Source organism: Papio anubis, chromosome 4, assembly GCF_008728515.1.
Source record: "Papio anubis isolate 15944 chromosome 4, Panubis1.0, whole genome shotgun sequence".
Lineage (NCBI taxonomy): Eukaryota > Metazoa > Chordata > Mammalia > Primates > Cercopithecidae > Papio > Papio anubis.
Window position 1 is genome coordinate 137899877 of NC_044979.1, and position 26690 is coordinate 137926566.

Below are 26690 nucleotides of genomic sequence, written 5' to 3' on the forward strand. Positions count from 1 at the left end.
AAAATTAAGTTCCAGAGTCCATGAAGTATGAAGGACGTGATGGCTTGCTCAATGCAAATCTTTTCTCTATATCCAGAAACACTCTCTACATTCAGAAATCCTATCTGCCTTTTTTTTTTTTTTTTTTTTTTTTGAGATGGATTCTTGCTGTTGCCCAGGCTGGAGTGCAGTGGCATGATCTCAGCTCACTGGAACCTCTGTCTCCCAGGTTCAAGCGATTCTCCTACCTCAGCCTCCCGAGTAGCTGGGATTACAGGTGCAGGCCACCACACCCAGCTAATTCTTCTATTTTTAGTACAGACAGGGTCTGGCCATATTGGCCAGGCTGGAACTCCTGACCTCAGGTGATCTGCCCACCTCGGCCTCCCAAAGTGCTAGGATTACATGTGTGTGCCATCACACCCAGTCTCATATTTACTTTTTTGGAGACAGGATTTTTCTCTGTTGCCCAGGTTGGAGCACAGTGGCATGATCATAGCTCACTGCAGCCTCTGCCTCTTGGGTTCAAGCAATTCTCCTGCCTCGGCCAGCTGGGACTACAGGCACATGCCACCATGCCCAGCTAATTTTAACATTTTTGTAGAGATGGGGTCTCCATATTTTGCCCTGGCTGGTCTCAAACTCCTGGCCTCATGTGATCCTCCTGCTTCAGCTTCCCAAAGGGCCGGGATTACAGGCGTGAGCCACTGTGCCCAGCAACAGATGTTATATTTAATGTTAATTTTAAAAAGAAACCTAAAATCCATTCTTAGAAGGGAGTCTTAATACCTCGATCTAGATTCATTCCTGGGGAATAATTTAAAAGCCACAGTCTGGGGTGCCAGAAGGTCCAACTTGGGTCTTAGCTCAGCCATTAAATTGTGCTTTGGGGAAAGGTGTTTACATTCATGGAGCTTTTATTTCTTCATCTATATAAAAAAATAGGACCGGGAATGAAGGCTCATGCCTGTAATCCCAGCACTTTCGGAGGCTGAGGTGGGAGCATCGCTTGAGCCCAGGAGGTCAAGGCTACAGTGAGCCATGATCACTCCACTGCATTCCAGCCTGGGTGACTGAGTGAGATCCCACAGTGGCTCACGCCTGTAACCCCAGCACTTTGGGAGGTGCATAACCTGAAGACAGGAATTCAAGACCAGCCTGGGCAACGTGGCAAAACCCCATCACTACAAATAATACAAAAATTAGCTGGGTGTGGTGGTACGCGCCTGCAACTCCAGCCACTCAGGAGGCTGAGGCACGAGAATTGCTTGAATTCGGGAGGCGGAGGTTGCAGTGAGCTGAGGTCATGGCACTGCACTCCAGCCTGGGTGACAGAACAAGACTGTGTCTCAAAAAAAGAAAAAAAAAAAAAAAAAGAAACAACAGTACCCTGTTTCACAGATTGGGTGGGAATAATGACTGTCAAACTGACAGATGAATTGATCACATGAGCAAGTTTTTCTGACGAGACTACCCTCTGCAACCAGCCTCATCTTACTCCTTAGGGTTCTTCGGGTGTCCACGACAAGCCCCGGCATACAGCAAGGGCTCGACGGAGTCACCTTTCGATAAAAAGGACTCCTACAACTGATACGTATTCATTGTAGCCTTAGGATGAGGGGCTCCTTAGAGGGGCCTCATGATCACTTAATTCCTATTTTACACATGGGAAAACTGAGGTTTGTAAGCGAACTAGTGATGAAATCATGTGCTAGAAACTGGGGGATCAGGCTGGGCATGGTGGCTCACGCCTGTCATCCCAGCACTCTGGGGGGCCGAGGCAGGAGGATCTCTTAAGTCCAGGAGTTTGAGACCAGCCTGGGCAACATGACAAAACCTAGTCTCTACAAAAAATACCAAAATCAGCCAGGTGTGGTGGTGTGTGCCTGAAGTCCCAGCTATGCGGGAGGTTGAGCTGGGAGGATCCCTTGAGCCTGGGAGGTGGAGGCTGCAGTGAGCCGAGACTGCGCCACTGCACTCCAGCCTGGGTGACAGAGAGAGACCTTATCTTAATTTAAAAAAAAGAAAAAAAAACCCAAAACTGGGAGATCAGAGATAATGGTGCCAACCACAACTAGAATTACTGCCAACTACAACTAGAATTACTGCTAAGGTTTACTTAGTCTTATTACGTGTCCAGCTTTGCTCTAAGTTATTTGCTCACAATAACTTCCGCGTCAACCCCGCAGTTTAGAGGCGGGGAAACAGAGACTCAGGGACATTAAGCTCCTTGTCCCCATCACCAGACTGCAGAGCTGGGGTCTGCACCAGGGGCTATGGCTCCCACACCCAAGGTCTTAGTTCCAACGCTGTCCCTTGTCCCTACACAGCATTGAACGACAGTCTGGAAACCAGCAGTTCAAAGCCACCTTGATTGAGCTGGGAATGTTTTAAGAGCCATTTGTGCTAATTTCAAAAAAAGCAAGCTGCAAAAAAGTGGTGTGATACCCACTCTTCCTGCTCCATAAACTGGTGCAGAATGTTACCTCTCTGCCTGCCCACCCCCATCCCCCAGCTCATCCTGAACTGTTCCTCATCTTGCAAGGGCACAGCGGAAACCCTCCATTTCCCTGTGTCATTCTGGAGAGGCCCCTGGTTCGGGTCTCCACCCGCACACCAGCAATCACCCCCGAGGCCCGGCTGGGGCACTGTGACTGTGTCTGGGATTATGTCTGCGCGGCCTCCACCTTGGCCCTGGGTGGACGCCATGCTGGTCTCAGCCCAGCCACGCACAGTTAGCAAAGCTCTTCCTTCGACTTTAACAAGCTCCGGCCCCCAGTTGGTTAAAGCAAACCCCACCAAGAAAGCAGTACTGGTTAAAACGTGATTCCCAAAAAGAGACGCTGGAAACAAAAAGGGGCAAGCGGCTGTAACTCGAAGGTGCAGAGGCCAGGCGGGGACAGTCCCCCACGGGGCCGGGGCTACCCACCACGTCTGGTGCCTTCTGGATCTGTGAGGCCAGCTGGAGGGAGTGATTGGCGGATGAGAGCTGTTCCCTTAAAGTCTCCGCCTCTCTCTGAGCCACCTCTGCCCTCTGAAGGAAATGAAAAGGGGTGAAAGAGAAAGTACATTCAGTTTAACAACTGACAATTATTACAAGAACATTCATCAATTCATGCCTGACTGACTATAATTGATTTTCCTAAACACTCAACCTAATAAATGCTAGGAAAAAAAACACAGAATGTGATGGATTTTTATTTTAAACAGTACAAGGAAGAAATAATTGAGCGATTATGACAGTAATTTAACGCTAGGAGCAAAGGAATCCCCTGCTGATACTAATACTCCGGCCCACTGAATTTCCCAGACTGAATAAATACAAGTGGAAATCGAGTCTTTTGATTCAATTTCTTTCTATTCTCATAGACCAAGAAGATTTTATTGCGGGATTACTCCTGGGAGTAATTCTCACGGGTAAACAGTGAATTAAAGACACTTTGGCCATTCTCTTCCTAAAAACACGCACAAACAATGTTGTGGTTGTTTTTCTTCAGCAAGGATTTCCATAAACGTACAGGATGTAAATGCCACCGCTTTTGTAAGGGCTGGGCTTATTTCAACATATTTAACCCCCCACTGGACAAAGTGTTTTGAATGCTGATCCTGGCATTTTCAGCCAACCAGACCAATCCGAGGACACAGGCAGGAGGATGGCACAGACCAGTGCGGGGGGCTGCGGGACAAATGAGTGGACTTTTCCAACATTTGCCTAAAAATCTTGAACAAGGAAACCACCACTCCTAGAGAGAAAATGGGGATTTCCCACTGGATGACGAGGACAGGTCACCCCAGTGCCCCTGCCCGACAGGGTGTCTGGGAAAAGACAAATCAGGGCAAGTTACCCAAACTCACTGAGCTGCCGCCTACCCATCTGTAAAATGGGAACATGGTCCCTAGCCACGGACGTGCCCGGGACACAGAGCTCAGGCAGAGGTCATTTGTGAATGGCCTTGTGCCGGTTTAATTCTTAGGACTGAGGCACAGTTCTAAGACAGGTAGGAGACGGTGCCGAATGACATGGGACATGTGGGCTGAGGCAAAGTTCCGCTTCTTCCTCCCAGACTTACATTCCACTACTAGAAACATTCAATCAGAAAAGCCTGGCCAAGCAGCATCTCCATCGTGTGTTTTCCTGTTTTGTGGCATGGCAGCGTGTGGTTAATAATTGCTAAGAAAGGACTCAGAAAGACAAGAAGTTGGCCTGCCCTGGAACTGGCTGATTAATCTAGTTCTAGGAGGAGTGGCTTTGGCAGGTTTAAGCAATTCTGTGGCAACAGCATGGAATCTATTTGCCCTGCATACAGACAAACTATGATTTTTTTTTTTTTTTTTTGAGACGGAGTCTCGCTCTGTCACCCTGGCTGGAGTGCAGTGGCATGATCTTGGCTCACTGAAGCCTCCACCTCCTGGGTGCAAGCGATTCTCCTGCTTCAGCCTCCTGAGTAGCTAGGATTACAGGTGTCCACCATGCCTGGCTAATTTTTGTGTTTTGAGTAGAGATGGGGTTTCACATGTTGGCCAGGCTGGTCTTGAACTCCTGACCTCAGATGATCTGCCTGCCTTGGCCTCCCAAAATACTGGGATTACAGGCGTGAGCCACCATGCCCAGCCAATTTAGGATATTTCTAATGGCAGTTCCGTCTGCCCAGGGTGGTGCTGGTGGCCGTCTGCCTTGCCTCTCCAGGAGCTCTTGGAATTACATTCAGTTGAATTCACGTGGTGCCTGGCTGGGTCTGTCTAGGCCCAAACAGGTCACCTCTATCACTATCTCTCGTCCACACTGAATCTAGAACCAGCCATCAGGAAAGTGGCAAGGCGACCTGTATGTCCAGGACTATGGAGGTGATTGCTGGTTCATGTGAACTAATCAACTGTTGTTTTTTTCTTTTTTTTTTTCTGAGATTGGAATCTCACTCTGTTGCCCAGGCTGGAGTGCAGTTGTGCGATCTCAGTTAACTGCAACCTCTGCCTCTCGGGTTCAAGGGATTCTCCTGCTTCAGCCTTCTGAGTAGCTGCGATTACAGACATGCACTGCCATGCCCGGCTCATTTTTGTACTTTTTGTAGAGACAGGGTTTTGCCATGCCGGTCAGGCTGGTCTTGAACTCCTGACCTCGGGTGATCCACCTGCCTTGGCCTCCCAAAGAGCTGGGATTACAGGTGTGAGCCACTGCACCGAGCCTAATCAACTATTAAGACTACGGAAAAATGTCTTCTTCAACAAAAAAGATTTTTCCCAGTTTATTTCCAGACGGGTCACGCCAAGTGTTTCTGATAATCACGTCACATCACTGAAGAGCTTATGCCTCCCTTGCTGGTCAGTTCAACTCTTGGGCAGAAAATATCTAAGACTGCCTGGAATAAGATGTATTTGGAGATATTTCTCCTGGTCTCTTGGGCTAGGAAACCTATTTCTTAGCCTAGTGGAGAAGCTGGTTCTGAAGTGTTCTGGAACAGCCAGAGCTGGGGAAGTCCTGGACACCTGGTTATAAGGTGTCCCTGGGAGCCTACATGGGTCTCAAGCAGGCTTTAGCCGTTCAGAGCGGATACCATCTCATCACAGGGTGACGGTTCACAAAAGAAGGGATCTAGCTGTTGATGATTTCAATCTCTGATTGCATAATTTCTTTATTTCTCTCTCTCTCTCTTTTTTTTTTTTTTGAGATGGAGTCTCACCCTGTTGCACAGCAGTGTGATTTTGGCTCACTGCAACCTCCATCTCCCAGGTTCAAGTGATTCTCCCATCTCAGCCACCTGAGTAGGTGGGATTACAGATGCGCGCCACCATGCCCAGCTAATTTTTGTATTTCTAGCAGAGACAGGGTTTCACCCTGTTGGCCAGGCTGGTCTCGAACTCCCGACCTCAAGTGATCTGCCCGCCCCAGCCTCCCAAAGTGCTGGAGTTACAGGTGTGAGCCCCCGAGCCAGGCCTGACTGCAAAATTTCTGCGGAGCAGTTGCATTTGCAGTTTCCAAGTTCACGGACAGTCTCTCTGTGGCCTGTCTGTTGGCGGTCACGGTGGTCAGACTTCTATGACTTTTGGCTTCACCTTGTTACTTTCACGCAACTTTCTGATCACGTAGTTATTTAGGATTTCTGTCCTGAGGGCGTCGAAAAAAATAGAAAACTCAAAACACGAAGCGTTGAGGTGGTTTGTGTGGTGAGACATCCACGAAACAGGAGAATTCCCTAAAAACAGGCCTCATGGCAGTGAAAGGAAGGAACAGGGAAACAGACGCTGATCAGCAGCTGGGATGAATTCGTTTCAGGAGCTGAGAAGTGAAGCCCATCGTTGGCAGCTGAGGCAGGAAGAAGGGGGCCCTGTGCCGGGTCGGCGCGTGGTGACACTGGTTTTGAGGCTCTGGCATCTTCCTGAAGACCCCTGTTCAACCACCTGTAGCTGTGTTTCTAGATCTGGAACCCCAGACGCAAGAGCGGTGGCTGCCCTGAGACATCACTTCCTGTGATTACTGCCGGGCTCCCGTCTCCTCCTGTGTCCCCGCAGAGGAGGAGTCCTCATTCTACTTTTGTGTCTGCCTCACCATGAGAACGGCCCCTCGCCGAGCCTGAGCACTGTCCCGGGAGATCTTTCTTGTTGTTTCTTGCCTATTCTCTGTCCTTTGCTGAGAAACCAGAGTAGATGCTAGAAACATGGGGGCGAGGAGGGTACTGCTTGCATACCGGTGGTAACCCGGACTACGATGGCAGAAAACAGTCGCCCAGCAAGGGGACTGGCGGCCATGGGGCTCACACAAGCCGATGCCCGCCACCTGGCGACGGTATCCAGGATATTGTCACGAAGGTCCCTGGCGTGTGTGGCCCCAGGCACACCTCACATCCTCCTCCTCTCAAAATGGAAGACCCTTTTCGGGGAAATGACTCTTAGCTGGCATCAAGTTAAACTCTGCCTCCCTTCAGCAGTCACCTGGGAGGCAGCAAGCAGCCAGCGACACCGTGTCTCAGGAATTCTTCCTGTTAGAGTCAAGCCAGCAAATACAGAGACGGTTTCCACCGTGAGACCCGGGGGGCTTCATGTCTCTGGGGAAGGTGAAGGAGGCTGTTCTGCTCCCTGGGCTGGTGTCACATTCTTCACTGGGTGATTTGGGGAGAGGCAGCTGGAACCAGGGGTCCACGAGGTCACCTCATCCTAGAGGAAGTTCCACGGGTCCCCCAACCCCTGCCCATCTCTCCCCTGCCCCTGCCCATCCTTCCCAGTACTTTGGGAGGTTGAGGTGGGCAGATCACTTGAGGTCAGGGGTTTGAGACCAGCCTGGTCAACATGGTGAAACCCTGTCTGTACTAAAAATACAAAAATTAGCCGGGTGTGGGGGTGTGCACCTGTAGTCCCAGCTACACAGTAGACTGAGGCATGAGAATTGCTTGAACCCAGGAGGCGGAGGGTGCAGTGAGCTCACACCACTGCACTCCAGCCTGGGTCACAGGGCAAGCAAGGGCAATCCAAAAAAAAAAAAGTTTTCCTCTAACCTCAGTGCCCCCGATTGGGATGTGAATACGGGATGCAGACAGCTACGTCCAGGCCTCTAAAGTCTGAACAATTTGACTCATAAAACATGGTGAGGCACCATGGGAAGGACACAGAGAGGGATGGGCTTGCAGAGGATAAAGACAGGGCCTTGGGCCAGCTGCAGCCTGGCGGGGCGGAGGTGTTGGGAGAGGGCTGGGGCGACTGGCGTGAAACAGAGCCCCAGACCTGTGGAGAGACGACTGTGGTTAGGAATCTCTTGGGAGGCTCATTTTCTTCTCCCTCTGGAACCAACAAGAGGGAACCCTCACCGTCTCCCCTTTAAGGGCAGACTCCTTTCCACATCTCCCCAGTTTATACTTTCAGAGTGTGGCCTTTGAAGTCCCTGGTTTTATATGGGTTGGGGCGGGGGAGTCTCTGATCCAATCTTTCACCCCTTTCTTGGCCCCAGGTTTTGTCTCTTGTTCTCTGCTTGCATGGCCATTAAAATTCAGGCTTGAGGATACCAGAGATGAGCAAGTCCCCTGAGGAACAAAGCAGCCCCAGAGCCTACGATGGGCCTGCTTCCCCACCCCCAGCAATCACAGTGAAGTCTCGACTCCCAGAGGTAACCCCACATCAGTGACTTTGCAGGAAGGAGGCCAGGAACGTCTACCACGGCTGGAGACCGGATGCCCACCACCACGTGTCCCATGCTGATGCTGCACCAGTGGCCAAGGCCTCCATGGAGACCCACTCTCCATAGTGAGGTTCAGCTGTGGTTTCTAACCCCTAACCTCAACCTGGATGGTCCTCCACTAGGGCAGTCTTGTGACATAAACACCAGGCAGGTGAACAGGAGGAGGGCAGCTCACTTCAATGACTCCCTCCCAGCCCCACTGTGGGCTAGGAGAATGTGCCACTGCACTCCAGCCTGGGCATTAAAGCCCATATTCATTCAGTACATCTTTTTGAGCACTGACTCTGAGCAGGCCTCATAGATACTAAAATGCTGGTTTCAAAGCCGGGCTCAGTGGCTCATGCCTGTAATCCCAGTACTTTGGTAGGCCAAGGGGAGAGGATCGCTTGAGCCCGGGAGTTTGAGACCAAGGCCCACCAGCACCTCAGATCACCACTGCTCAGAAAGGAGGCCCTCGAGGGGCAGTGGGTGGGCTGCTGTTTTTCACCGCAAAAAAAGCCGTGAATTGCTAAAACCCCGGGACGGGGTTTCACACACAGTTTGAAGCGCAAAGCTGTGGCTTCTTATTTACCCCGAGACGGGGTTTCACACGCAGCTTGAAGTGTAAAGCTGTGGCTTCTTATTTACCATGATATCTCAAGAGTTCTGAATCTTTACTGTCACCAATTGGGACAGTAAGTATTTATGCCAGTGCCCTGATGTTCAACAAACAGGTGTGAATGAGGCTCCGACGTAATTGACAGGTGCCAACTGCTCTACCACTTCTCTGTAACAGGAGCACAGTGCTTTAGCAATAAAAGAGCGCTTCAGGTCTCAGTAGAACATTCTAACTACATGCCTAGGGAAAACGAATGTTGTATGCCAGTGAGCTAGTAAATTGCTCCTCCTGGGGGTTTCCTGATGGGAAAGGCGTTGGTCCAGATGCCTGCCGCCTGCACCAGTGTGGGACCATGTCTGCGCCCTCCTCTTACTGCCCAGCCCACCTCCAGCTCACCTCCGCAGGGACGGCCTCGGGTCAGGCCCATGCCATCTCTCCCCTTACTGCCACGCTAGCTTCCCACTGCTCTCCCGGCTTCTGGTCTTTCCACTCCCATCTGTTCTCCAAGGTACAGCCAGAGAGATCCTTCTAGAACTCAAACCTGATGTCTCAATCCTGCCTACGATTCTGCAGTGCTCCCAGGATTAATCCTTCACACTGGGACCCTCCTGCAGGCCTGGCCAGGTCCCCTCCTACCAGCCCACTCTCCGACCCGCATCTCTGGTGTTGGTTTTGAACTCCTGGGCCCAAGAGATCCTCCCACCTCAGCCTCCTGGGTTAGCTGGGACTACAGGTGTGCACTACCACACCTGGCTAGTTTTTTTTTTTTAACTTTTTGTAGAGATGGGGGTCTCACTATGTTGCCCAGGCTGGTCTCAAACTGGCTCAAGCGAGCTCCTGCCTCGGTCTCTCCAAGTGCTGGTACTATAGGTGCCGCCACCACCATGCCCAGCTCTGGGCAGCTTTTCTCCTAGTTGATGGCCCAGGCCAACGTCCCCTTCTCTGGCTTTCCTTTAACCTTCCACTTCTTCTCCTGCTGAAAATATTCTCTCGATATTCCAGGGCTTGCATCTTTCCTCTCTGAATGCTTCTCATGTCACGAACTCCTAGACTTCAGGGTCAAAAGGCACCCTTTGAGCCTTCTTGTTCAATCCCTCCTTCGGTCTACTCTGTGGCTGATACCCCATCTCATGCTCTCCGGGAGGGCTGGCGAATCTGCTTGCATAGCTCTGGTGACAGGGAGCTCACTCTCTCCAGAGCGAGCATCTTTCAGCGTGGCACCTCTGGAGAGCCAGACTGAGGAGGACCACCGTTGGGAATAAGCTTCCTGGCTGGGCATGGTGGCTCACACCTGGAATCCCAGAACTTTGGGAGGCGGAGGTGGGTGGATCGTTTGAGCCCAGGAGTTCAAGAGCAGCCTGGGCAAACATTGCAAAACCCTGTCTCTACTAAGAACAATAATTAGCTGGACGTGGTGGCATGTGCCTGCAATCTCAGCAGTTTGGGAGGCTGAGGTGGGCAGATCGCTTGAACCTAGGAATTTGAGACCAGCCTGGGCAACATGGCAAAACTCCACCTCTACTAAAAATAAGAAAATTAGCCGTGCATGGTGGCGTATGCCTGTAGTCCCAGCTACTGGGGAGGCTCAGGCAGGAGAATCGTTTGAACCCAGGAGGGGGAGGTTGCAGTGAGCTGAGATGGTGCCACTGTATTCCAGCCTGGGTAACAGAGCAAGACTGTCTCAAAAACAAAAATAAAGAAGTTTCCTCCCACCAGCCTCTATGCTTGGTTGGGGTCTACAGGGGTCTCTCAGAAAAGGCGTGGCTCCGTCCCCTGGCCTTTCTTTCTTTCTGGTCGGCCCTTGAGAGCTCCAAGGACAGAACCTACAAATACCCCACAACCCTTCCCTCTTCTCATCTTTTCGTGTCCCAGATTCCTGAAATTAATCCTCTTGCTCGTTGTCCAGTGGTGCTGCTGTCTTTCCCTGCTACCCCAAGATGAGGAACGTCTCCGAACCCCATAGTTCCTTTTGTGTTAGAGCCCCTCCCTGTCCTGGCCATGGAGTTGTCTCTGAACAAACTCCAAGGAGCTGTTTTCTTTACAGTGTGGCTTCCAGTCTAAAATGGAATTTCCAGCCGGGCGCGGTGGCTCACGCCTGAAACCACAGCACTTTGGGAGGCCAAGGCGGGCAGATCACCTGAGGTCAGGAGTTCGAGACTAGTCTGACCAACACGGTGAAACCCTGTCTCTACTAAAAATACAAAAATTAGCTGGGCGTGGTGGTGGGCACCTATAATCCCAGCTACTCGGGAGGCTGAGGCAGGAGAATTGCTTGAACCCGGGAGGCGGAAGATGCAGTGAGCTGAGATTGTACCATTGTACTCCAGCCTAGATGACAAGAGTAAAATTCCGTTTCAAAGAAGAAAAATAAATAAATTTAAAAAACGGAATTTCCCAGGCATGGACTCATTGCTGCCAATGAGCAGAATCACCACCTTCTTCATTCTAGAAACTGTATTTCTATTAATGCAGCCATATCAGGCTATTAATTCTGGCTGAGTTGTTGGCGAGAACTCGCCTCTACCACTTACCACCCTTTCCTGAAGGCATGACTTTACAATTCCCCCAAAACCTGTGTTTCTTCAGCAGCTACAGAACTAACATTTATTTAGGCATCTTTTTCTTTTTTTTTTTTGAGATAGGATCTCACTCTGTCACCTAGGCTGGGGTGCAGTGGTGCAATCATAGCTCACTGCAACCTCTACCTCCTGGACTCAAGTGATCCTCCTGCTTCAGCCTCCTGAGTGGCTGGGACTACAGGCACACTGCCATACCCAGTTAACTTTTGTATTTTTTATGGAAATGGGGTCTTGTTAAATTGCCCAGGCTGGTCTCAAACTCCTGACCTCAAGTGATCTGCCTGCCTTGGTCTTCCCAAGTGTTGGGATTACAAGTGTGAGCTACTGCGCCTGGCAACCATCTACTTTTTATTCTGGCATTTTACCTCTAATCCTCAAAACAACCTTGCAAAGGAAGCATTAGCTAAATTCCCTTCCTTTCTTTCAAAAATTTTTAATATATTTTAAATCATGGTAAAATACACAAAGCATAAAATTTACCATCTTAACCATTAGCGTCCTTTTCAGTAGCGTCAAGGATGTTTACGTGGTTGTGCAATTAATCTCCAGAATTTTTTCATCTTGCAAAACCAAAACTTTGTACCCATTTAACAACAACTTCGTATTTCCCTCCTCCCCTCATCCCTGGCAGTCACCGTGGAACTTTCTGTCTCTCTGAAGCTGGCTCCTCCTGAGACTTCATAGAGGTGGAATCATTCCGTCTTTGTCTTTTTTTGTGACTGGCGTATTTCCCCTGGCATAATGGCCTCAAGGTTCATTTTTCTTTTGATTTTTTAATGACCAAGAAATTTAAGAGATTAAGAGACCCGTCAAGGCCACACAGGAAATACCAAGTTAGTAACTGAACCCATGTCGTTCTGGAGTCAGCACCTGTCCCTACGGTCCTGTCTGGTGTCTCCTAAGACTGGGGTTCACCGAGTGGCTTTGGCACCTTGAGAAGTACGTTTGCTTTGCCGAACTTCTTAGGAACCTGGGACTGTCTCTCAGACCACAGAGAGCCTGTTCCAGACAGTGCACTGATATTCACAGGATAAGGCTCTCCCGTTTAACAAACCAGGCTCTCCTGTTGGGTACATTAGATTGTCCAAAAGAGCCATCTAAAGGCAAGGTATGCCCAGGACTGGCCTTGAGTGGAGAGGGGGAGTCGGTGGACACTTGAGAAATAGGAATAGCGATCTGTGATGAAGGTAACTCCTTCCCGTAACTGCTTTTTTTTTTGAGACAGATTCTTGCTCTCTCGCCCAGGCTGGAGTGTGGTGGTGTGATCGGCTCACTGATTCTCCTGCCTCAGCCTCCTGAACAGTTGGGACGACAGGTGCATGTCACTGCACCCAGCTAATTTTTGTATTTTTATCAGAGACGGGGCTTCACCATGCTGGCCAGGCTGGCCTCGAACTCCTGACCTCAAGTGATCCACCCAGCTCGGCCTCCCAAACTGCTGGGATTGCAGGCGTGAGCCTGGCTGGGGGATCACTTTCTTTTCAGAGCAACAGCAGCACTGGCTAAAGCAAAATGTTTTCCTGTTCTGTGGGGTCCTTGTGGGAGGAAGGGGTTTGGGGACGGCTGAATTTTCCAGGCAGCAGAGTGTTTAGAACCACCCAACACCACGTACCTAATTATGTGCCAGACACTGTGCTGGGTACTTGCCACAAGGCCTCTCTGAGAACCAAGTGTCAGCCAAAAGGGGGCCGTCGGCTGACAGCCCTCGTTGGAGCAAGTGGCTGTGACCCATGAGAACGTGGTGGTAAGGAACTCTCCTAGGATAACACCATGGTAAGATGTCTACGCTGTCACGGATGCCACAGCTACACAGACGGGTGTTTAGAGACGGAGTAAGGAAAAGGAGACAGTTACCACTTTGGAGGGGATGTTCACCATGGGATGTCTGAGATGCTGGAACCACATCAAAGACTTTGCCAAGGAAATGGTTCCTAGGACTTTTTATGTCTTTTCCTACTTCTCACGACATCAGAAGCAGCATCAACATTGAAAGCTGTCAGTAAAAAATGGAAGGATAACCGGCCTTCTAACTTCGGGTGACACACCTTCCAAGATGCCAGAAACGGGCCCGCTAGTGTGGGTTTTAGGACTAAAAGCGTCCAGGGTCCTACCTGGTTTGCCCTTTCAAGGTCCGTCATGATCATTTCAATCTCGTCGGCCCTAGGAGGGTGAGAGGGAGAGAGCAGGTTAGTCACAAGGAGACCGGCTCAGTGGGTGACTGAAGGGACAGCTTCCTAGCTCAGGGCTCGGGAAGGGCTATGTGGAACCATGAGTCAATGCTGTCCAGCAGGAGGAGGTGGGCTCGCACTGGGGGAAGAGATGTGCTTGCTGATGCTATGCACTCTTTTGATAATCACGTGTCTGGTGCACATGGGCTGCCTGCCTTTGATGGAGTCCCAATCTCACTGGGGAGACAAACCCATAAAAATATAAAATCCACCTTGTCCTCTCAAGGGTTCAAAAAGAGCTCTGAGAAGAGTGCTCTGAAAAACACAGAGGGAGAAATAAATTCTCTTTGTGGGAGGGAATCAAGGAAGGGTGCAGAGGAGGTGACAGGTAAGTGGGGCTTTGAAGGATGAGTAGAAGTTTGCCAGGCTGGGGGTGAGAGGAGGAGCCGGGGAAAGGCTACTTTAGGAAAAGGCACTTGGCAATGAAAGCCTCACCAGGAATGAGGAAACCAGGAGAAGGTGGTCAACTGGAGATAAGGAGGGCAGGTGAGGATGGAGACACAGGTTGGGGGACTGTACAGGCTGAGGTGCAGACTGTGTGGGTTCATAGCTATGGCCCAGCCTGCTTGTAAAAGCAACTGTCCAGGTTCTGTTTTTCCCTTTTTCTGTTTTTAAAGTATTTCCTTTAGTAATCTGAAGGCAAATACGTGAATCCAACACAGAGCGTCATGAGAGAGGAATGTGGAGAGTGTTTTTATGTTTGTTTGTTTTGAGACAGAGCTCTGTCACCCAGGCTGGAGTGCAATGACATGATCTCGGCTCACTGCAACCTCCGCCTCCCAGGTTCAAGCAATTCTCCTGCCTCAGCCTCCTGAGTAGCTGAGACTACAGGTGTGCTCCACCATACCCGGCTAATTTTTGTATTTTTAGTAGAGATGAGGGTTTGCCATGTTGGCCAGGCTGGTCTCGAACTCCTGACCTCAGGTGATCCAACCGCCTTCGCCTCCCAAAGTGCTGGGATTACAGGCATGAGCCATCACGCCCAGCCTGGAGAGTCCTTTTGAGAAGGGCATGGCCAACTCCAAAAGCCTATGGGAGGTTAGAGCAGGAAACCCGGGCAGACCACCACCCCAACGTCTGCAAGCAGGTCCTGAGGATGGTCTCTGTTAGGAGGCCACAGGCTAGAACCGTCTGTGACCCAAGGAAGGTTTTTTAGCATGCCCAAGGGCCGCGGAGCCAATGTTACAGCCACAGGGACCTGGTTGGGGTTGAGGGCTCTCATTCTATGGCTCTGAGTCCACACGCACCTGCACTTTGCTGCCTTCGGGATGCAATCCCTTCCTCAGCCACACGCACGGCCCTTCTACACCAAGGCTCCTTCCTCCTCTTGGCCTTACCCGCCACTCATTCTCAGGGCCCTGTTCTCCAACAACTCCCACCATGTGCGGGACCCCGAAGAGCCAGGCCTTCCTCTGCACTAGGCCTCCACTTGCGCTGCCTGCCTGAATGCCTTCTCCTCCCAGGGAACCTCATCTCCTACTTCCACCCACTCTGTCCTTCCCAGACCCTCCCAGCGGCTCTGTCTCAGGGAGTAGCACTGTCTCGAGTCCTGGTTTGCAGGTTTGAGTTTTCATTGGGTGCTCACACTGTGAGCTCTCTCTGAATGCTGGGCCGTAGGTCCCTTCTGCCCTATATCCCTCGAATTTGTCCAGTATTCACTGGGCTGTATGTCATGTTGGATGCCAGAGTCCTGGATGTGGCCCATCCTGTCAGAGATGGGCAAGTCTACTCCTAGGGACAGCCCAGGGCACCAGACAAGCCTGACAAAGAGAGCTCTGTCCTTCCGCAACCTGCTCCATGGTCCCAAGGAGGCAGGTGCAAGTGAGAGTACCTACTCACCCTACTATGGTTTGTCTCCACCAAAACTGCTACTGAAATTTGATCCCCAGCGTGGGGGCACTGGGAGGTGGGGTCTAGAGGGAGGTGTTTGGGTCATGGGGGTGGATCCCCTCATGAATGGCTTGGTGCCATTCTCCTGGCAGTGAATGAGTTCTTGCTCTGACCAGACTTTAGGGATTGGATGAGTTCCCTTAAGAGTGGGATATCATAACCCCAGGAACCTCCCTGGGTTGTCCCTCTTGGCATGCATCCACCTCCCCTTTGACCCCATCTGTCATGTTATGACGCAGCACGGAAGCCCTCGCCAGGAGCCAGGGCCATGTCCTTGAACTTCCCAGCCTGCAGAACCGTGAGCCAAATAAACCTCTTTTCTTTATAAATCACCTGGCTTCAGGTGTTCTGTTGCAGCAACAGAAAACGGGCTAAGGTACACCCTCGATGCTGAGAGGTGGAAGAACTGTCTCTGGGCCCCTGGGCTGAGGAATTTTTGTGGCCTGAGGCTTTTGCAGCCTTTAATTGCACACAGTGATTTGAGGCAGTCTTATCAACTCCCAGCAGCCTGAATAGGGTAACAGATGCCTTGTGATCAAGTTCAATGTTCATTGTATCTGTTTGAAATAATATCCGGCTTTCAGACTGGTCTGAGAAAAAGTCTGAAAAAGCCTGTCAAATGGCCTAGTTAAATGAAGCTATTTTTAGGACGATTTCATGAAGAAGGCAGTGTCTCTGTAAGATAAGTACCCAAACTGGGCCTCTGCAATACAGTGCTGGGTGCAGGCAGTGGGGAAGGGACAGGGCTGCTTAAATGACGAAACATCCCACTGTATCATCTCAAAGTGAAACCTACAAGATCTGACACAAAAATTGCTGTGCAAAAATAGTCTAACACTACAAATGGTAATTAAAAAAAATTAAAAGTGTTAAGGGTCTTATATCAGAAAAGGATAATCACCAGTCAATGCAGAAAGCTGCTACCTTGACACCCTGTTGATGAAGAATTCAGAGTGTAAACTCCTTCAGACACAAAATAAAAGCTTGCAAACTTTTCTTAAGGCTAATTGCAAGGTTTTTTTTTTTTTTTTTTTGAGACAGGGTCTCACCCTGTCACCCAGGCCAGAATGCAGTGGCATGATCTTGGCTCACTGTAACCTCTGCCTCCTGGGCTCAAGCAGTCCTCCTGCTTCAGCCTCCGGAGTAGCTGGGACTAGTGGCGTACACCAGCACACCCACCTAATTTTTTTTTGGTAGGGACATGGTTTCACCACGTTGCCCAGGCTGGTCTTAAACTCCTGGGCTCAAGCCATCCACCCGCTTCGGTCTCCCAAAGTGCTGCGACTATAGCCATGAGCCTGTCCCAAATCACAAGTTGTAAACATAGTTTTGTACTTTAGTTACCTATCGTGTATTTCCAGTGTTCACATACACAGGTCAAAACTGCCCTGGCTACCGTCACTCATTCATTCACTTGCTCCACAAGCGTTTCAGACCCCTAAAAGTTTCCTGGTGCTGGAATGGGCACATAGAGATGCAGACATGGGTCCTGTGTATCTCACCAATGTCGTAGATTTAAAAGATGACAACGAAAATACATAGCTGTGCGTACCCACAAGATGTGCAGAGGTTGACAATTGCCTAAATCCTCCTCTGAATGCATCAGCAGAGTTGGCTGAAGAACTTGGGAGGTGGATGGGGACTGGTCGGGCTGGTGAGTGAAGAGACACTGAATGTGGGTCTAGGTGAGGACTTTTCCTAATAGCTCCAGTGTGGCCCTATATAAGCCCTCTCTTTCTTTAATTCTGGCTAAATTTATTTTCATTTGAATACTTCTATTCTGTTTGAGACTGCTGTTACTTGGATATTGTTGGCATAGCTACTTCTGTCCTCCATGTCGTTCAACTTTTCTTTTATATTTTGCTATTTCTTTATCCTTTCCTGCTGCCTTCTGGATCAAGGTTAACTTGATCTAACTGGTCTTTAGCAATTTATCTTTTTTTTTTTTTTTTTTGGAGACAGGGTCTTGCTCTATCACCCAGGCTGGAGTACAGTGGTGTGATCACGGCTCATGGCAGCCTCAACCTCCTGGGCTCAAGCGATCCTCCCACTTTAGCCTCCCTAATAGCTAGGACTAAAGGCGCATGTCACCATGCCTAGCTAATTTTTCTATTTTTTTTTTTTTTTTGGTACAGATGGGGTTTTGCCATGTTGTCCAGGCTGGTCTTGAACTCCTGGGCTCAAGCGATCCTCCCACCTCAGCCTCCCAAAGTGCTGGGATTATAGGTGTGAACCACTGCACCTGGCCTAATTTCTACTTCCTCTTTCTGGAATTCCTATTAGGTGGATGTTGGAGCTCCTGAATTGATCTCTAATTTTCTCTTCTTTCTGACATCTACATCTATATGTTTTTACTTTCTGGGAAATATCTTCATCTTTTTTTTCCACGTTTGTGTTGATTCTTTTATTTATTTACTTAAAAAAATTTTGTTTATAGAGATGGGGTCTTGCTATGTTGCCAGGCCGGTCTCGAACTTCTGAGCTCAAGCAACCCTCCGGCCTTGGCCTCCCAAAGTGCTGAGATTCCAGGCATGAGCCACCAGACCCGGCTGGCAATGTATCCTTTCTTCTTTGCTCCTAAGTTATTCGATTTTTTACACTGTTACTTCCTCTTGGTCCATTTGAAAATTACCTGTTGGTTTTGCTTCACACTGCCAATATCTTCCTCTGTTTCCCTGAGTGCCTTTGTCATGCTGACTTTGTCTTTGTGGCCCAGCTGTCCTGCCTCATATCACACCCACTGTTGGGGTCTGGGTGTGTCTTTCAGAAGCACTGCTTTCCTCTGGGGCCCAGCTGTTTTTGCCTGTGTGCTTGAGTCCTCCCAGGGACACCAGCCGCTCTTTCTGGCAGTGTACGTGGTGGGAGGACAGATAAGCCAGCCCTGCTGTGTGTCTCTTAAGTGAATTGAAGGAGAAAAACACACGGCAGGCATTCAATACCTTTCTGCTGAAGATAGGAAGGAAGGGAAGGGGATGGCCCCAGTCTCCGAGATGCCTCACCGATGCCTCCCCTCTGCTGCTTGTCAACCAGGAAAACCCTCTGGCCAGGGAGCTTACTTAGCCTTGACTCTTGTGGGAGCAGCAGCAATGGGAGGACACCGTCTCCCTGGGTGCAGCTCCCTGATCCTGGGAGTGTGGAGCTGAAAAGCTGGAGGCCCTGGCTGCCTGGGGGTGCCGGCTCGCCCCTGGTTGCTTTCATCCACTCCTCACTTGCAGCCTGGTGTTGCCAGCGGCCAAAGGCCCAGGTATAGAGAAGAGCAAGGTTCCAGGGGCCCTGCTTTACACCGAGGCCGGCTTGGCAGGGCTGGGGTCCGTGCAGGTCGAGTCCAGTTCCTGCCAGGTTTGTGGGGCCTGGCTGGGGCTTGGGCACCTCCTGGAAAGTGCACACTCTCTGGATTTCTTCTCAGATAGCACATGGCTTTGGATTTTCACCAGGACACCCAATATCCGGAAAATCATGCCTCATCTCCAGAAGATTTCACGTCACTTATAAAAAATCAGTCACATTGACGCGGGAAGGTATACACTTGGCAGTTTGAGGCAATCGCTGGAAGTGAATTTTAAGTTTTCCATCTCCTGGTCAGTTGTGCTTTGGTTACTAAGCAACTGCTAAATGGACCAAAATACTGAATGTGATAACACTTACCTTCCATGATGAGGGCAACTCTCTTTTCCCCAAGCTTTCAAATGACAATGACAATACCACACTCTGCCGTTGCAGGGCAGGCCTATTCCATATCAGGAATTGTGGTGACAGCCGGGCCCGGAGGGGCTACCGTCTCCATTCATAGAAGGGACCAGAAACCACAGGAGGGGACAATGGGAGGAACCAGGGATGCAGTTGGTGAGGAAACGTTCTGATTATTATTTTTAAAGTCGGCTGGGCACAGTGGCTCACGCCTGTAATCCTGGCACTTTGGGAGGCCAAGGCGGGTGGATCACCTAAGGTCGGGAGTTCAAGACTAGCTTGGCCAACATGGTGAAATCCTGTCTCTATTAAAAATACAAAAATTAGCCAGGTATGGTGGTGCATGCCTGTAGTCCCAGCTACTTGGGAGGCTGAGGCAGGAGGATCGTGAGCCAAGATGGCACTACTACATTCCAGCCTAGGTGACAAAATGAGACCCTCTCTCAAAAAAAAAAAAAAAAAAAAAAAGTCTGTATGTTTGTTATTCATTTTTCTGACAACTCTTTATTTTTGATGCGATATTTTTAGTTCCGTCGCCCAGGCTGGAGTGCAGTGGTGTGATCACAGCTCATTGCAGTCTCCAACTCTTGTCCTGAGCTCAAGTGATCCTCCTGCCCTAGTCTCTCGAGTAGCTAGGACTTACAGTTGAGAACCACCAAGCCTAGCTAATTTAAAAGAAAAATTTGTTTTTTAGAGACAGGAGTCTCACAGTGTTGCCCAGGCTGGTCTTAAACTCCCAAGCTCAAACAATCCTCCTGCCTTGGCTTCCACAGTAGCTAGGACTACAGGCATGCACTACCACACGTAGGTAATTTTTTCTTTTTTGCAGAGACAAGGTTGATCCTGCTATGTTGCCGAGGCTGGTCTTGAACTCATGGCCTGAAGCGATCCTCCTGCACTGGTTTCCCAGAGTGCTGAAATTACAGGCATGAGCCACTGTGCCTGGTCCGTTATTAATTTTTCTAAGGAGGTATTGTTTTTTAAAAGCCGAAAGGAAAACACAACTAGCTAAGTGTGATCGGGGCTTTGGAAGATGCGAAGTGGGGCCATCAATGTTTGCAGACCAGGACCAAGGAGGTGGGTCCTGCTTTGAGGCATCTCCCAACCAGTTTTTTGTTTTTTTGTTGTTTTTTTTTTTGAGACAGTCTTGTTCTGTTGCCCAGCTGGAGTGCAGTAGCACAAACTCAACTCACTGTAGCCTCCGCCCTCCCGGTTCAAGCGGCTCTCCTGCCTCAGCCTCCCAAGTAGCTGGAATTACAGGCGTACCCAATCATGGCTAATTTTTGTATTTGTATTTCTATTTTTTGAGATGGAATTTCGCTGTTGTTGCTTAGGCTGGAGTGTAATGGTGTGATCTCGGCTCACTGAAATCTCCCGGGTTTAAGCAATTCTCCCTGCCTCCGCCTCCCAAGTAGCTGGGATTACAGGCATGCGCCACTACGTCCGGCTAATTTTTGTATTTTTAGTAGAGATGGGGTTTCACTGTGTTGGCCAGGCTGGTCTCGAACTCCTGACCTCAGGTGATCTGCCCGCCTCGACCTCCCAAAGTGCTGGGATTACAGTCCTGAGCCAACGCGCCTGGCCCCACCCTAGTCTTAATCATCCACTTTCTCTCCAAACTGCTGCCTCCCCCCACCGAATTAATCCCGCCTGACAAACTGTCTGCAATAAGTAATACGAAAATGCCCAGGGGTTAATACCACAACTGTAAATGCAATCTTGGAAGCGCAGTAATGAATTAAATGGCATGTGGTTTCATGGTGTGAGTGTCAACAGTATTCCAAAGATTTTTCATTCTCTTCATGCTGAAGGCTCAACTAACCACATCAGTATCTGCAGCCTGACATTGGTCTAAAATCATTTATTTTCCAAAGTCCGTAATAACCGCACATATTGTTTGCTCAGCAAAATGATTTATTATAAAAATTTAGTTCTCTCACCTTTTTATGAGCTGACAAAACAGCTTCCACTGATCTATTAACCTGCCCGGTATTATGCTGGGCTCTGACTTCAAATAGCGAATAATTTCAGTTTGGCCTAGAATATGTAGTTCATTCAATCAGTTCCCTACAGATCATTTCAGGGTATTCTCTGGGCTAACACAGTTTTTATGAGGAACTGAAAAGGACATGGTCAAGGTCGATGGAAGGGAAATTATATCCACGCTAGAAACTCTAGTATTTACTTTCACGCGAGCCTCCTGGGGGCTAAAGCGTGGCATTGGGGCACGGTGTTGGCACATATTTCAATACCCAAATAAGCACGCTGACATCAGGAGCTGTTTAAAACAAAGTATATCTACAAGGCAGTTGGAAAAACATACACAGCGGACTTCAAAGACCAGTGTATCTTCTTAGACTCGATTCATAAGCCAATAGTCTCGGCCCAGCCCGATGGCTCACGCCTGTAATCCTAGCACTTTGGGAGACCGAGGTGGTGGATCACTTGAGACCAGGAGTTTGAAACCAGCCTGGCTAACATGATGAAACCCTGTCTCTACTAAAAATACAAGTATTAGCCGGGCATGGTGGCGGGTGCCTGTAATCCCAGCTACTCGGAAGGCTGAGGAGGGAGAATCGCTTGAACCCGGGATGTGGAGGTTGCAGTGAGCTGAGATCGTGCCACTGCACTCCACCCTGGGCACCAGAGCAAGACCCTGTCTCAAAAAAACAAAAACAAAAACAAAAAAACAAAAGAAAGAAAAAAAGAAAGAAAAGAGAGAAAAAGAAAGAACACCAATAGTCTCAATACCAGATGATAAAGTCCTTTGGCATTGAAAGAAGAAATATCTACAGATGAATTCCTCCTGCTTTAACAGAAAAGCTCCTGTTAGGTTTGATCCACTGAACTCTCCTCTTCCACCCCAGGGTTGCACGTGATGACCTGCTCTGTCCTTAAGGGGGGTCATTTCTCAAGACAACCTACATCACAGGTGAGGCTTCCTTAGCACAGGGGGTAGAGGAAAGGGACAGAGGTGGGGCTCACTGGACCTCACTCAGAAAGAGCAGGTTACTGAAGCGGTGGAGACAGGGCCAGGCTCTTGAGGAAGGTCACTTGGCTCTGTGTCTGGAATCCCTTTAACTCGGGGGGTCAAAGAGTTGGGGAAGGAGTGGGGGACAAGCCCATAGGAAAAGCTGATCGGAGCACAAACACCTGATCTTCCGGAGAGGAAGGGCTGGTCTACTTGCAGTCTTATGTGAGCCAGGGCGAGATTACTCCCAGCCAAGGCACATGCTGTGGCTGTTATGCCCTGATGGCGATAGGCCCAGCTCAGACCGAGAGAGGGTGGTCTCCCACCAATAACGCCCATGGGGCACCTACCATGAACCACACCCAAGGGAAACAAATGTCCCAGGGGATGAGTGGGCAATGGCATAGTGGTGCTGGCACTGCCTTCTTGCTAGCACACAGGAGTACACCCTGCACGTCCTGGGAGTTCAGCAGGGATATACCGGGCATGGGTGGGTGGACAGGGACCCCCCTCCTGTCTACCGAGTGGGAGGTGCAGGGAGATGGCAGCCACCAGCGATTCAGCACAGTGACACCTCAGAAAGGGGCACAAGGGCCTCTGCAGACACCAGGAGAAACAGTATCCCGGAGTAGGGGACATCCAGTCTGTACCCTGGAGGATAAGGACACAGTTACTGAGCAGGGGACTCAGGGGCAGAGGGAGGTACAGCCGTCTAGAGAAAGAGGCCACAGGGAACTGTTCAATTTTGTAACAACTTTTCAATGGCTCTCTCGGGGTTGCGTGGCATCCCGTGACCACACCTGCAAATAAAGACGGCAGAGTCTCTTCCCACTCCCTTTTAATCTTATTTCACGATAGAACACTAGTCAGCCCTAAAAAGGAATGAGTGAATGACATTCACAGCAACCTGCATGGGATTGAAGACTATTATTCTAAGTGAAGTAACTCAGGAATGGAAAACCAAACACTGCATGTTCTACACTCATAAGTGGGAGCTAAGCTATGAGGATGCAAAAGACTTTGGGGACTCGGGGGGAAAGGGTGGGAGGGGGGTGAGGGAAAAAAGACTATAAATTGGGTGCAGCGTATACTGCTCAGGTGATGGGTGCACCTAAATCTCACAAATCACCACTCAAGAACTTATTCATGTAACCAAACACCACCTGTTCCCCCCAAATCCAAAATCTTCGTCTTTCTCTTGGACAACTGAACTGACCAGTGCTTCCAGAACTATCTTAAATATAAGAGAATCCTGGTTTAGGGCCTGCCTGATACGTGGGTACCAGATCTAATGGCTCACCATGAAGCCACGTTGCTGAATTTTGGCTTTATATATATATTACATACATTAATATGTAGTTATATATAACACATATATAATTATATATATACACATTTATTAATGAAATACCTAACTATATTCCTATTTTATTACGATTTTTTAATAAAAGATGGGTATTTCCTTTTTTTTTTTTTTTGATATGCAGTCTCAGTCTGTTGTCCAAGTTGGAGTGCACTGGTACAATCTCAGCTCACTGCAACCCTTGCCTTCGAGGTTCAAGTGATTCTAGTGCCTCAGCCTCCCCAGTAGCTGGGACTATAGGTGTGCGCCACCACGCCCGGCTAATTTTTGTATTTTTAGTAGAGACGAGGTTTCACCAGGTGGGTCAGGCTGATCTCGAACTCTTGACCTCAGGTGATCTGCCTGCCTTGGCCTCCCAAGGTGTTAGGATCACAGGTATGAGCCACCGTGCCCGGCCTCTTTCGTCCTGTTCTGTTCCTTGGAAGCGCCATGCTTGTCCCCTCTTGAGGCCTAGGAAGCCATTCCAGGTCTCAGCCCTCCTGGCCCTCCTCTGAGAGGCCTCTCCACAGCCCCACTCTCCATGGTCCATTCATTTAGTTTCTGTTGCATCTATTACCATCTCAAAGTCTCTTGTTCATATACTGATTACCGCTTATCCACTGCCAAAGTTCCAGAGGACACAGCAGGTACTTGCAAAATACTGGTTGACCAAATATGCAAATTTATTTATTTATTTATTTTTGAGACAGAGTCTCGCTCTGTCACCCAGGCTGGAGTGCAGTGGCACGATCTCGGTTCACTGCAACCTCCGTCTGCCTCAGCCTCCCGAGGAGCTGGGAGTACAGGCATGCGCCACCATGTCCGGCTAATTTTTCTATTTTTTTTTTTTTTTAGTAGAGACCGGGTTTCATCATGTTGGCCAGGCTGGTCTCGAACTCCTGATCTCCAGTGATCCACCCACCTCGGCCTCCCAAAGTGCTGGGATGACAGACATGAACCACTGCACTGGCCCAAATATGCAAATTAACGACACCTGTGATATCTGAGGTCCCCTCTCCTCTTGACAGACAGCCATTCACTGGCTAGTATTCTAAAGGGCAGAAAGGGTAGAATTCTTTTGCCAAATTGTAACTATGACTTTTAAGGAAAGAGCCTACAAGATGTTATGGCAGAAGGAAAATGATTTGCTTTTCAGAGCCTTTGAAAAACAAGGCAATAATAGCCTTTGGGGAGAAGTATAGAAAGACACAGAATTAGGCTTCTTTTTGTCCACTGGACTGTGAGGTCCTGGAGTACAGAACCAGGCGGCCCGGCTCACCACTCATCACTCATCCCTGTGCCCAACACGTATCTGTGAACCAGGTCGGGACTGAAGACACGGAGGCTGATGGGGAAGGGGAGGAGGGGAGGAGAGAGTGTTTCTCGGGGAAAGGTTTTCTTCGCAGCCCTCATCTGCATGACTCGCCCTATCTTTCGTTTTCCACCCAAGGTTAAACCACCTCTGCTTTGGCAGGAGTAGAGGGGAGGATGAAGCCATCTTGCATCTTCCAAGCCCCGGATCAAATGTGTCACACTCCAGGGTGGCCCCACCCCTCCCCAGTCAAGGGCCTGGATGGAGAGTCGGTCCAGCCTGTGGAGCTTTATCCCTCCAGATAACCTTCTGGAAATAGCAGTTTTCATTTTTGCTGGAAGTAACACTGTGCCGAGAGACAGTTAAACGGCCCGGATGTCACCTCTGCCTGCTCAGAAATTAACCACGATTTGTTTTCTGTAGATTACCATTATATTAATTTAAATGATACAATAGTAACAATTAAAAACAAGTTTAGGTCAGGCATGATGGCTCACACATGTAATCCCAAGCACTTTGGGAAGCTGAGGCGGATGGATCACTTGAATTCAGGAGTTTGAGACCAGCCTGGCCAACATGGTGAAATCCCGACTCTACTAAAAATACAAAAATTAGCTGGGTGTGGTGGCATGCGCCTGTAATCCCAGCTACTAAGGAGACTGAGGTGGGAGAATTGCTTCAACCTGGGAGGTGGAAGTTGCAGTGAGCCGAGATCGCACCACTACACTCCAGCCTGGGCGACAGAGCGAGACTCCATTTTTTTTTTTTTTTTTTTTTTTAAAAACAAACAAACAAACATAAAAACAAGTTTGGTTCAGCCTCATCTTTTCAATCCCAAATGGGAAGAAAATTTCCCTTCCTGCCCCACTATTTAGTTGACTTGTTCATGGGAAACGAATTTCAATAAAATCTTCCTTTAGCTCAGTCCGAGTATAGCTGATGAAGTGAACGAAATGACCTTCCATGGCACGTGCGGGGTCAACTTTCTACCTCTGCCAAACCAATAGCACAGCTCTGGCCAGCTGGGTGCTCACCAGAGTGTGTGACCCTCAGCATGACCAGGAACAGCCTGTGACTGTCACTTGGGCTTCAGTCATCTCCAGGCAGGGAACATGGGACAGCTGTGGCCCAGGGAATGAGGCTATGATATTGCATAATTCATTCGGCTTCTGCTCCTGAGACCGCACAGTGCCTCCAGGGATGAGCATCTGGGTTCATCGGCAGCTGCTTCCTGCATTTCTCTAGAGTTCTAACAGCCCTGCTCTACCCAAAGAAGTGGGGAGCGGGCTGGGCATGGAGGTTCCTTTGTTTTTTAAAATCAAGTGAAATTAGGAAAACTGTGCTCTAGAGAACAGGGCATGGCTGGCGGAAAATGGGTTGGAATTCTTCTCCGCTGCATTTTTATTTTCCAAAAATTTTTATTTATTTATCTTTGAGATGGAGTCTCGCTCTATCGTCCAGGCTGGAGTGCAACGGCACGATCTCAACTCACCGCAACCTCCGCCTCCCAGATTCAAGCAATTCTCCTCCCTCAGTCTCATGAGTAGCTGGGATTATGGGTGCCCACCACCACGCGCAGCTAATTTTTGTATTTTTAGTAGAGGCAGGGTTTCACCATGTTGGTCAGGCTGGTCTTGAACTCCTGACCTCAGGTGATCCACCCACCTCGGCCTCCCAAAGTGTTAGGATTACAGGCGTGAGCCCCCGTGCCCAGCCCTCCCATTGTCTTTCAGTTGTTTGACCTTGGACAGATTTCTGAGCTGGACAGTCACCTATACAGAAGAAGCCATGAAATTCAAAGAAAGTGGCATGAGGATAAAACAAGAACACAGAGAGAAAGGAAAAGGTTTTGTAAACCACCAAGCTCCATGCCTGGATTCCTCATGATGGTGTATGAAAGTCAGGACCTTTCTCTTCTGGTGAGAGCTCACTTCCAGTAC

At 49.4% G+C, this 26690-nt stretch overlaps 1 protein-coding gene across 18 annotated transcripts in view; it reads right to left on the minus strand.

The window, feature by feature from the left end:
• Positions 1 to 26690, minus strand: part of CUX1 (cut like homeobox 1) — a 468585-nt gene that overhangs the window by 110754 nt on the left and 331141 nt on the right. For all 18 annotated transcript variants that reach the window (XM_009202775.2, XM_009202774.2, XM_009202776.3 and 15 more), the window contains 2 exons: positions 13432 to 13480; positions 2909 to 3013 (listed from right to left, as the gene is read on the minus strand). In XM_009202775.2, coding sequence (XP_009201039.1) covers positions 2909 to 3013; positions 13432 to 13480 — 154 coding nt within the window. The remainder of the gene's footprint in view (positions 1 to 2908; positions 3014 to 13431; positions 13481 to 26690) is intronic.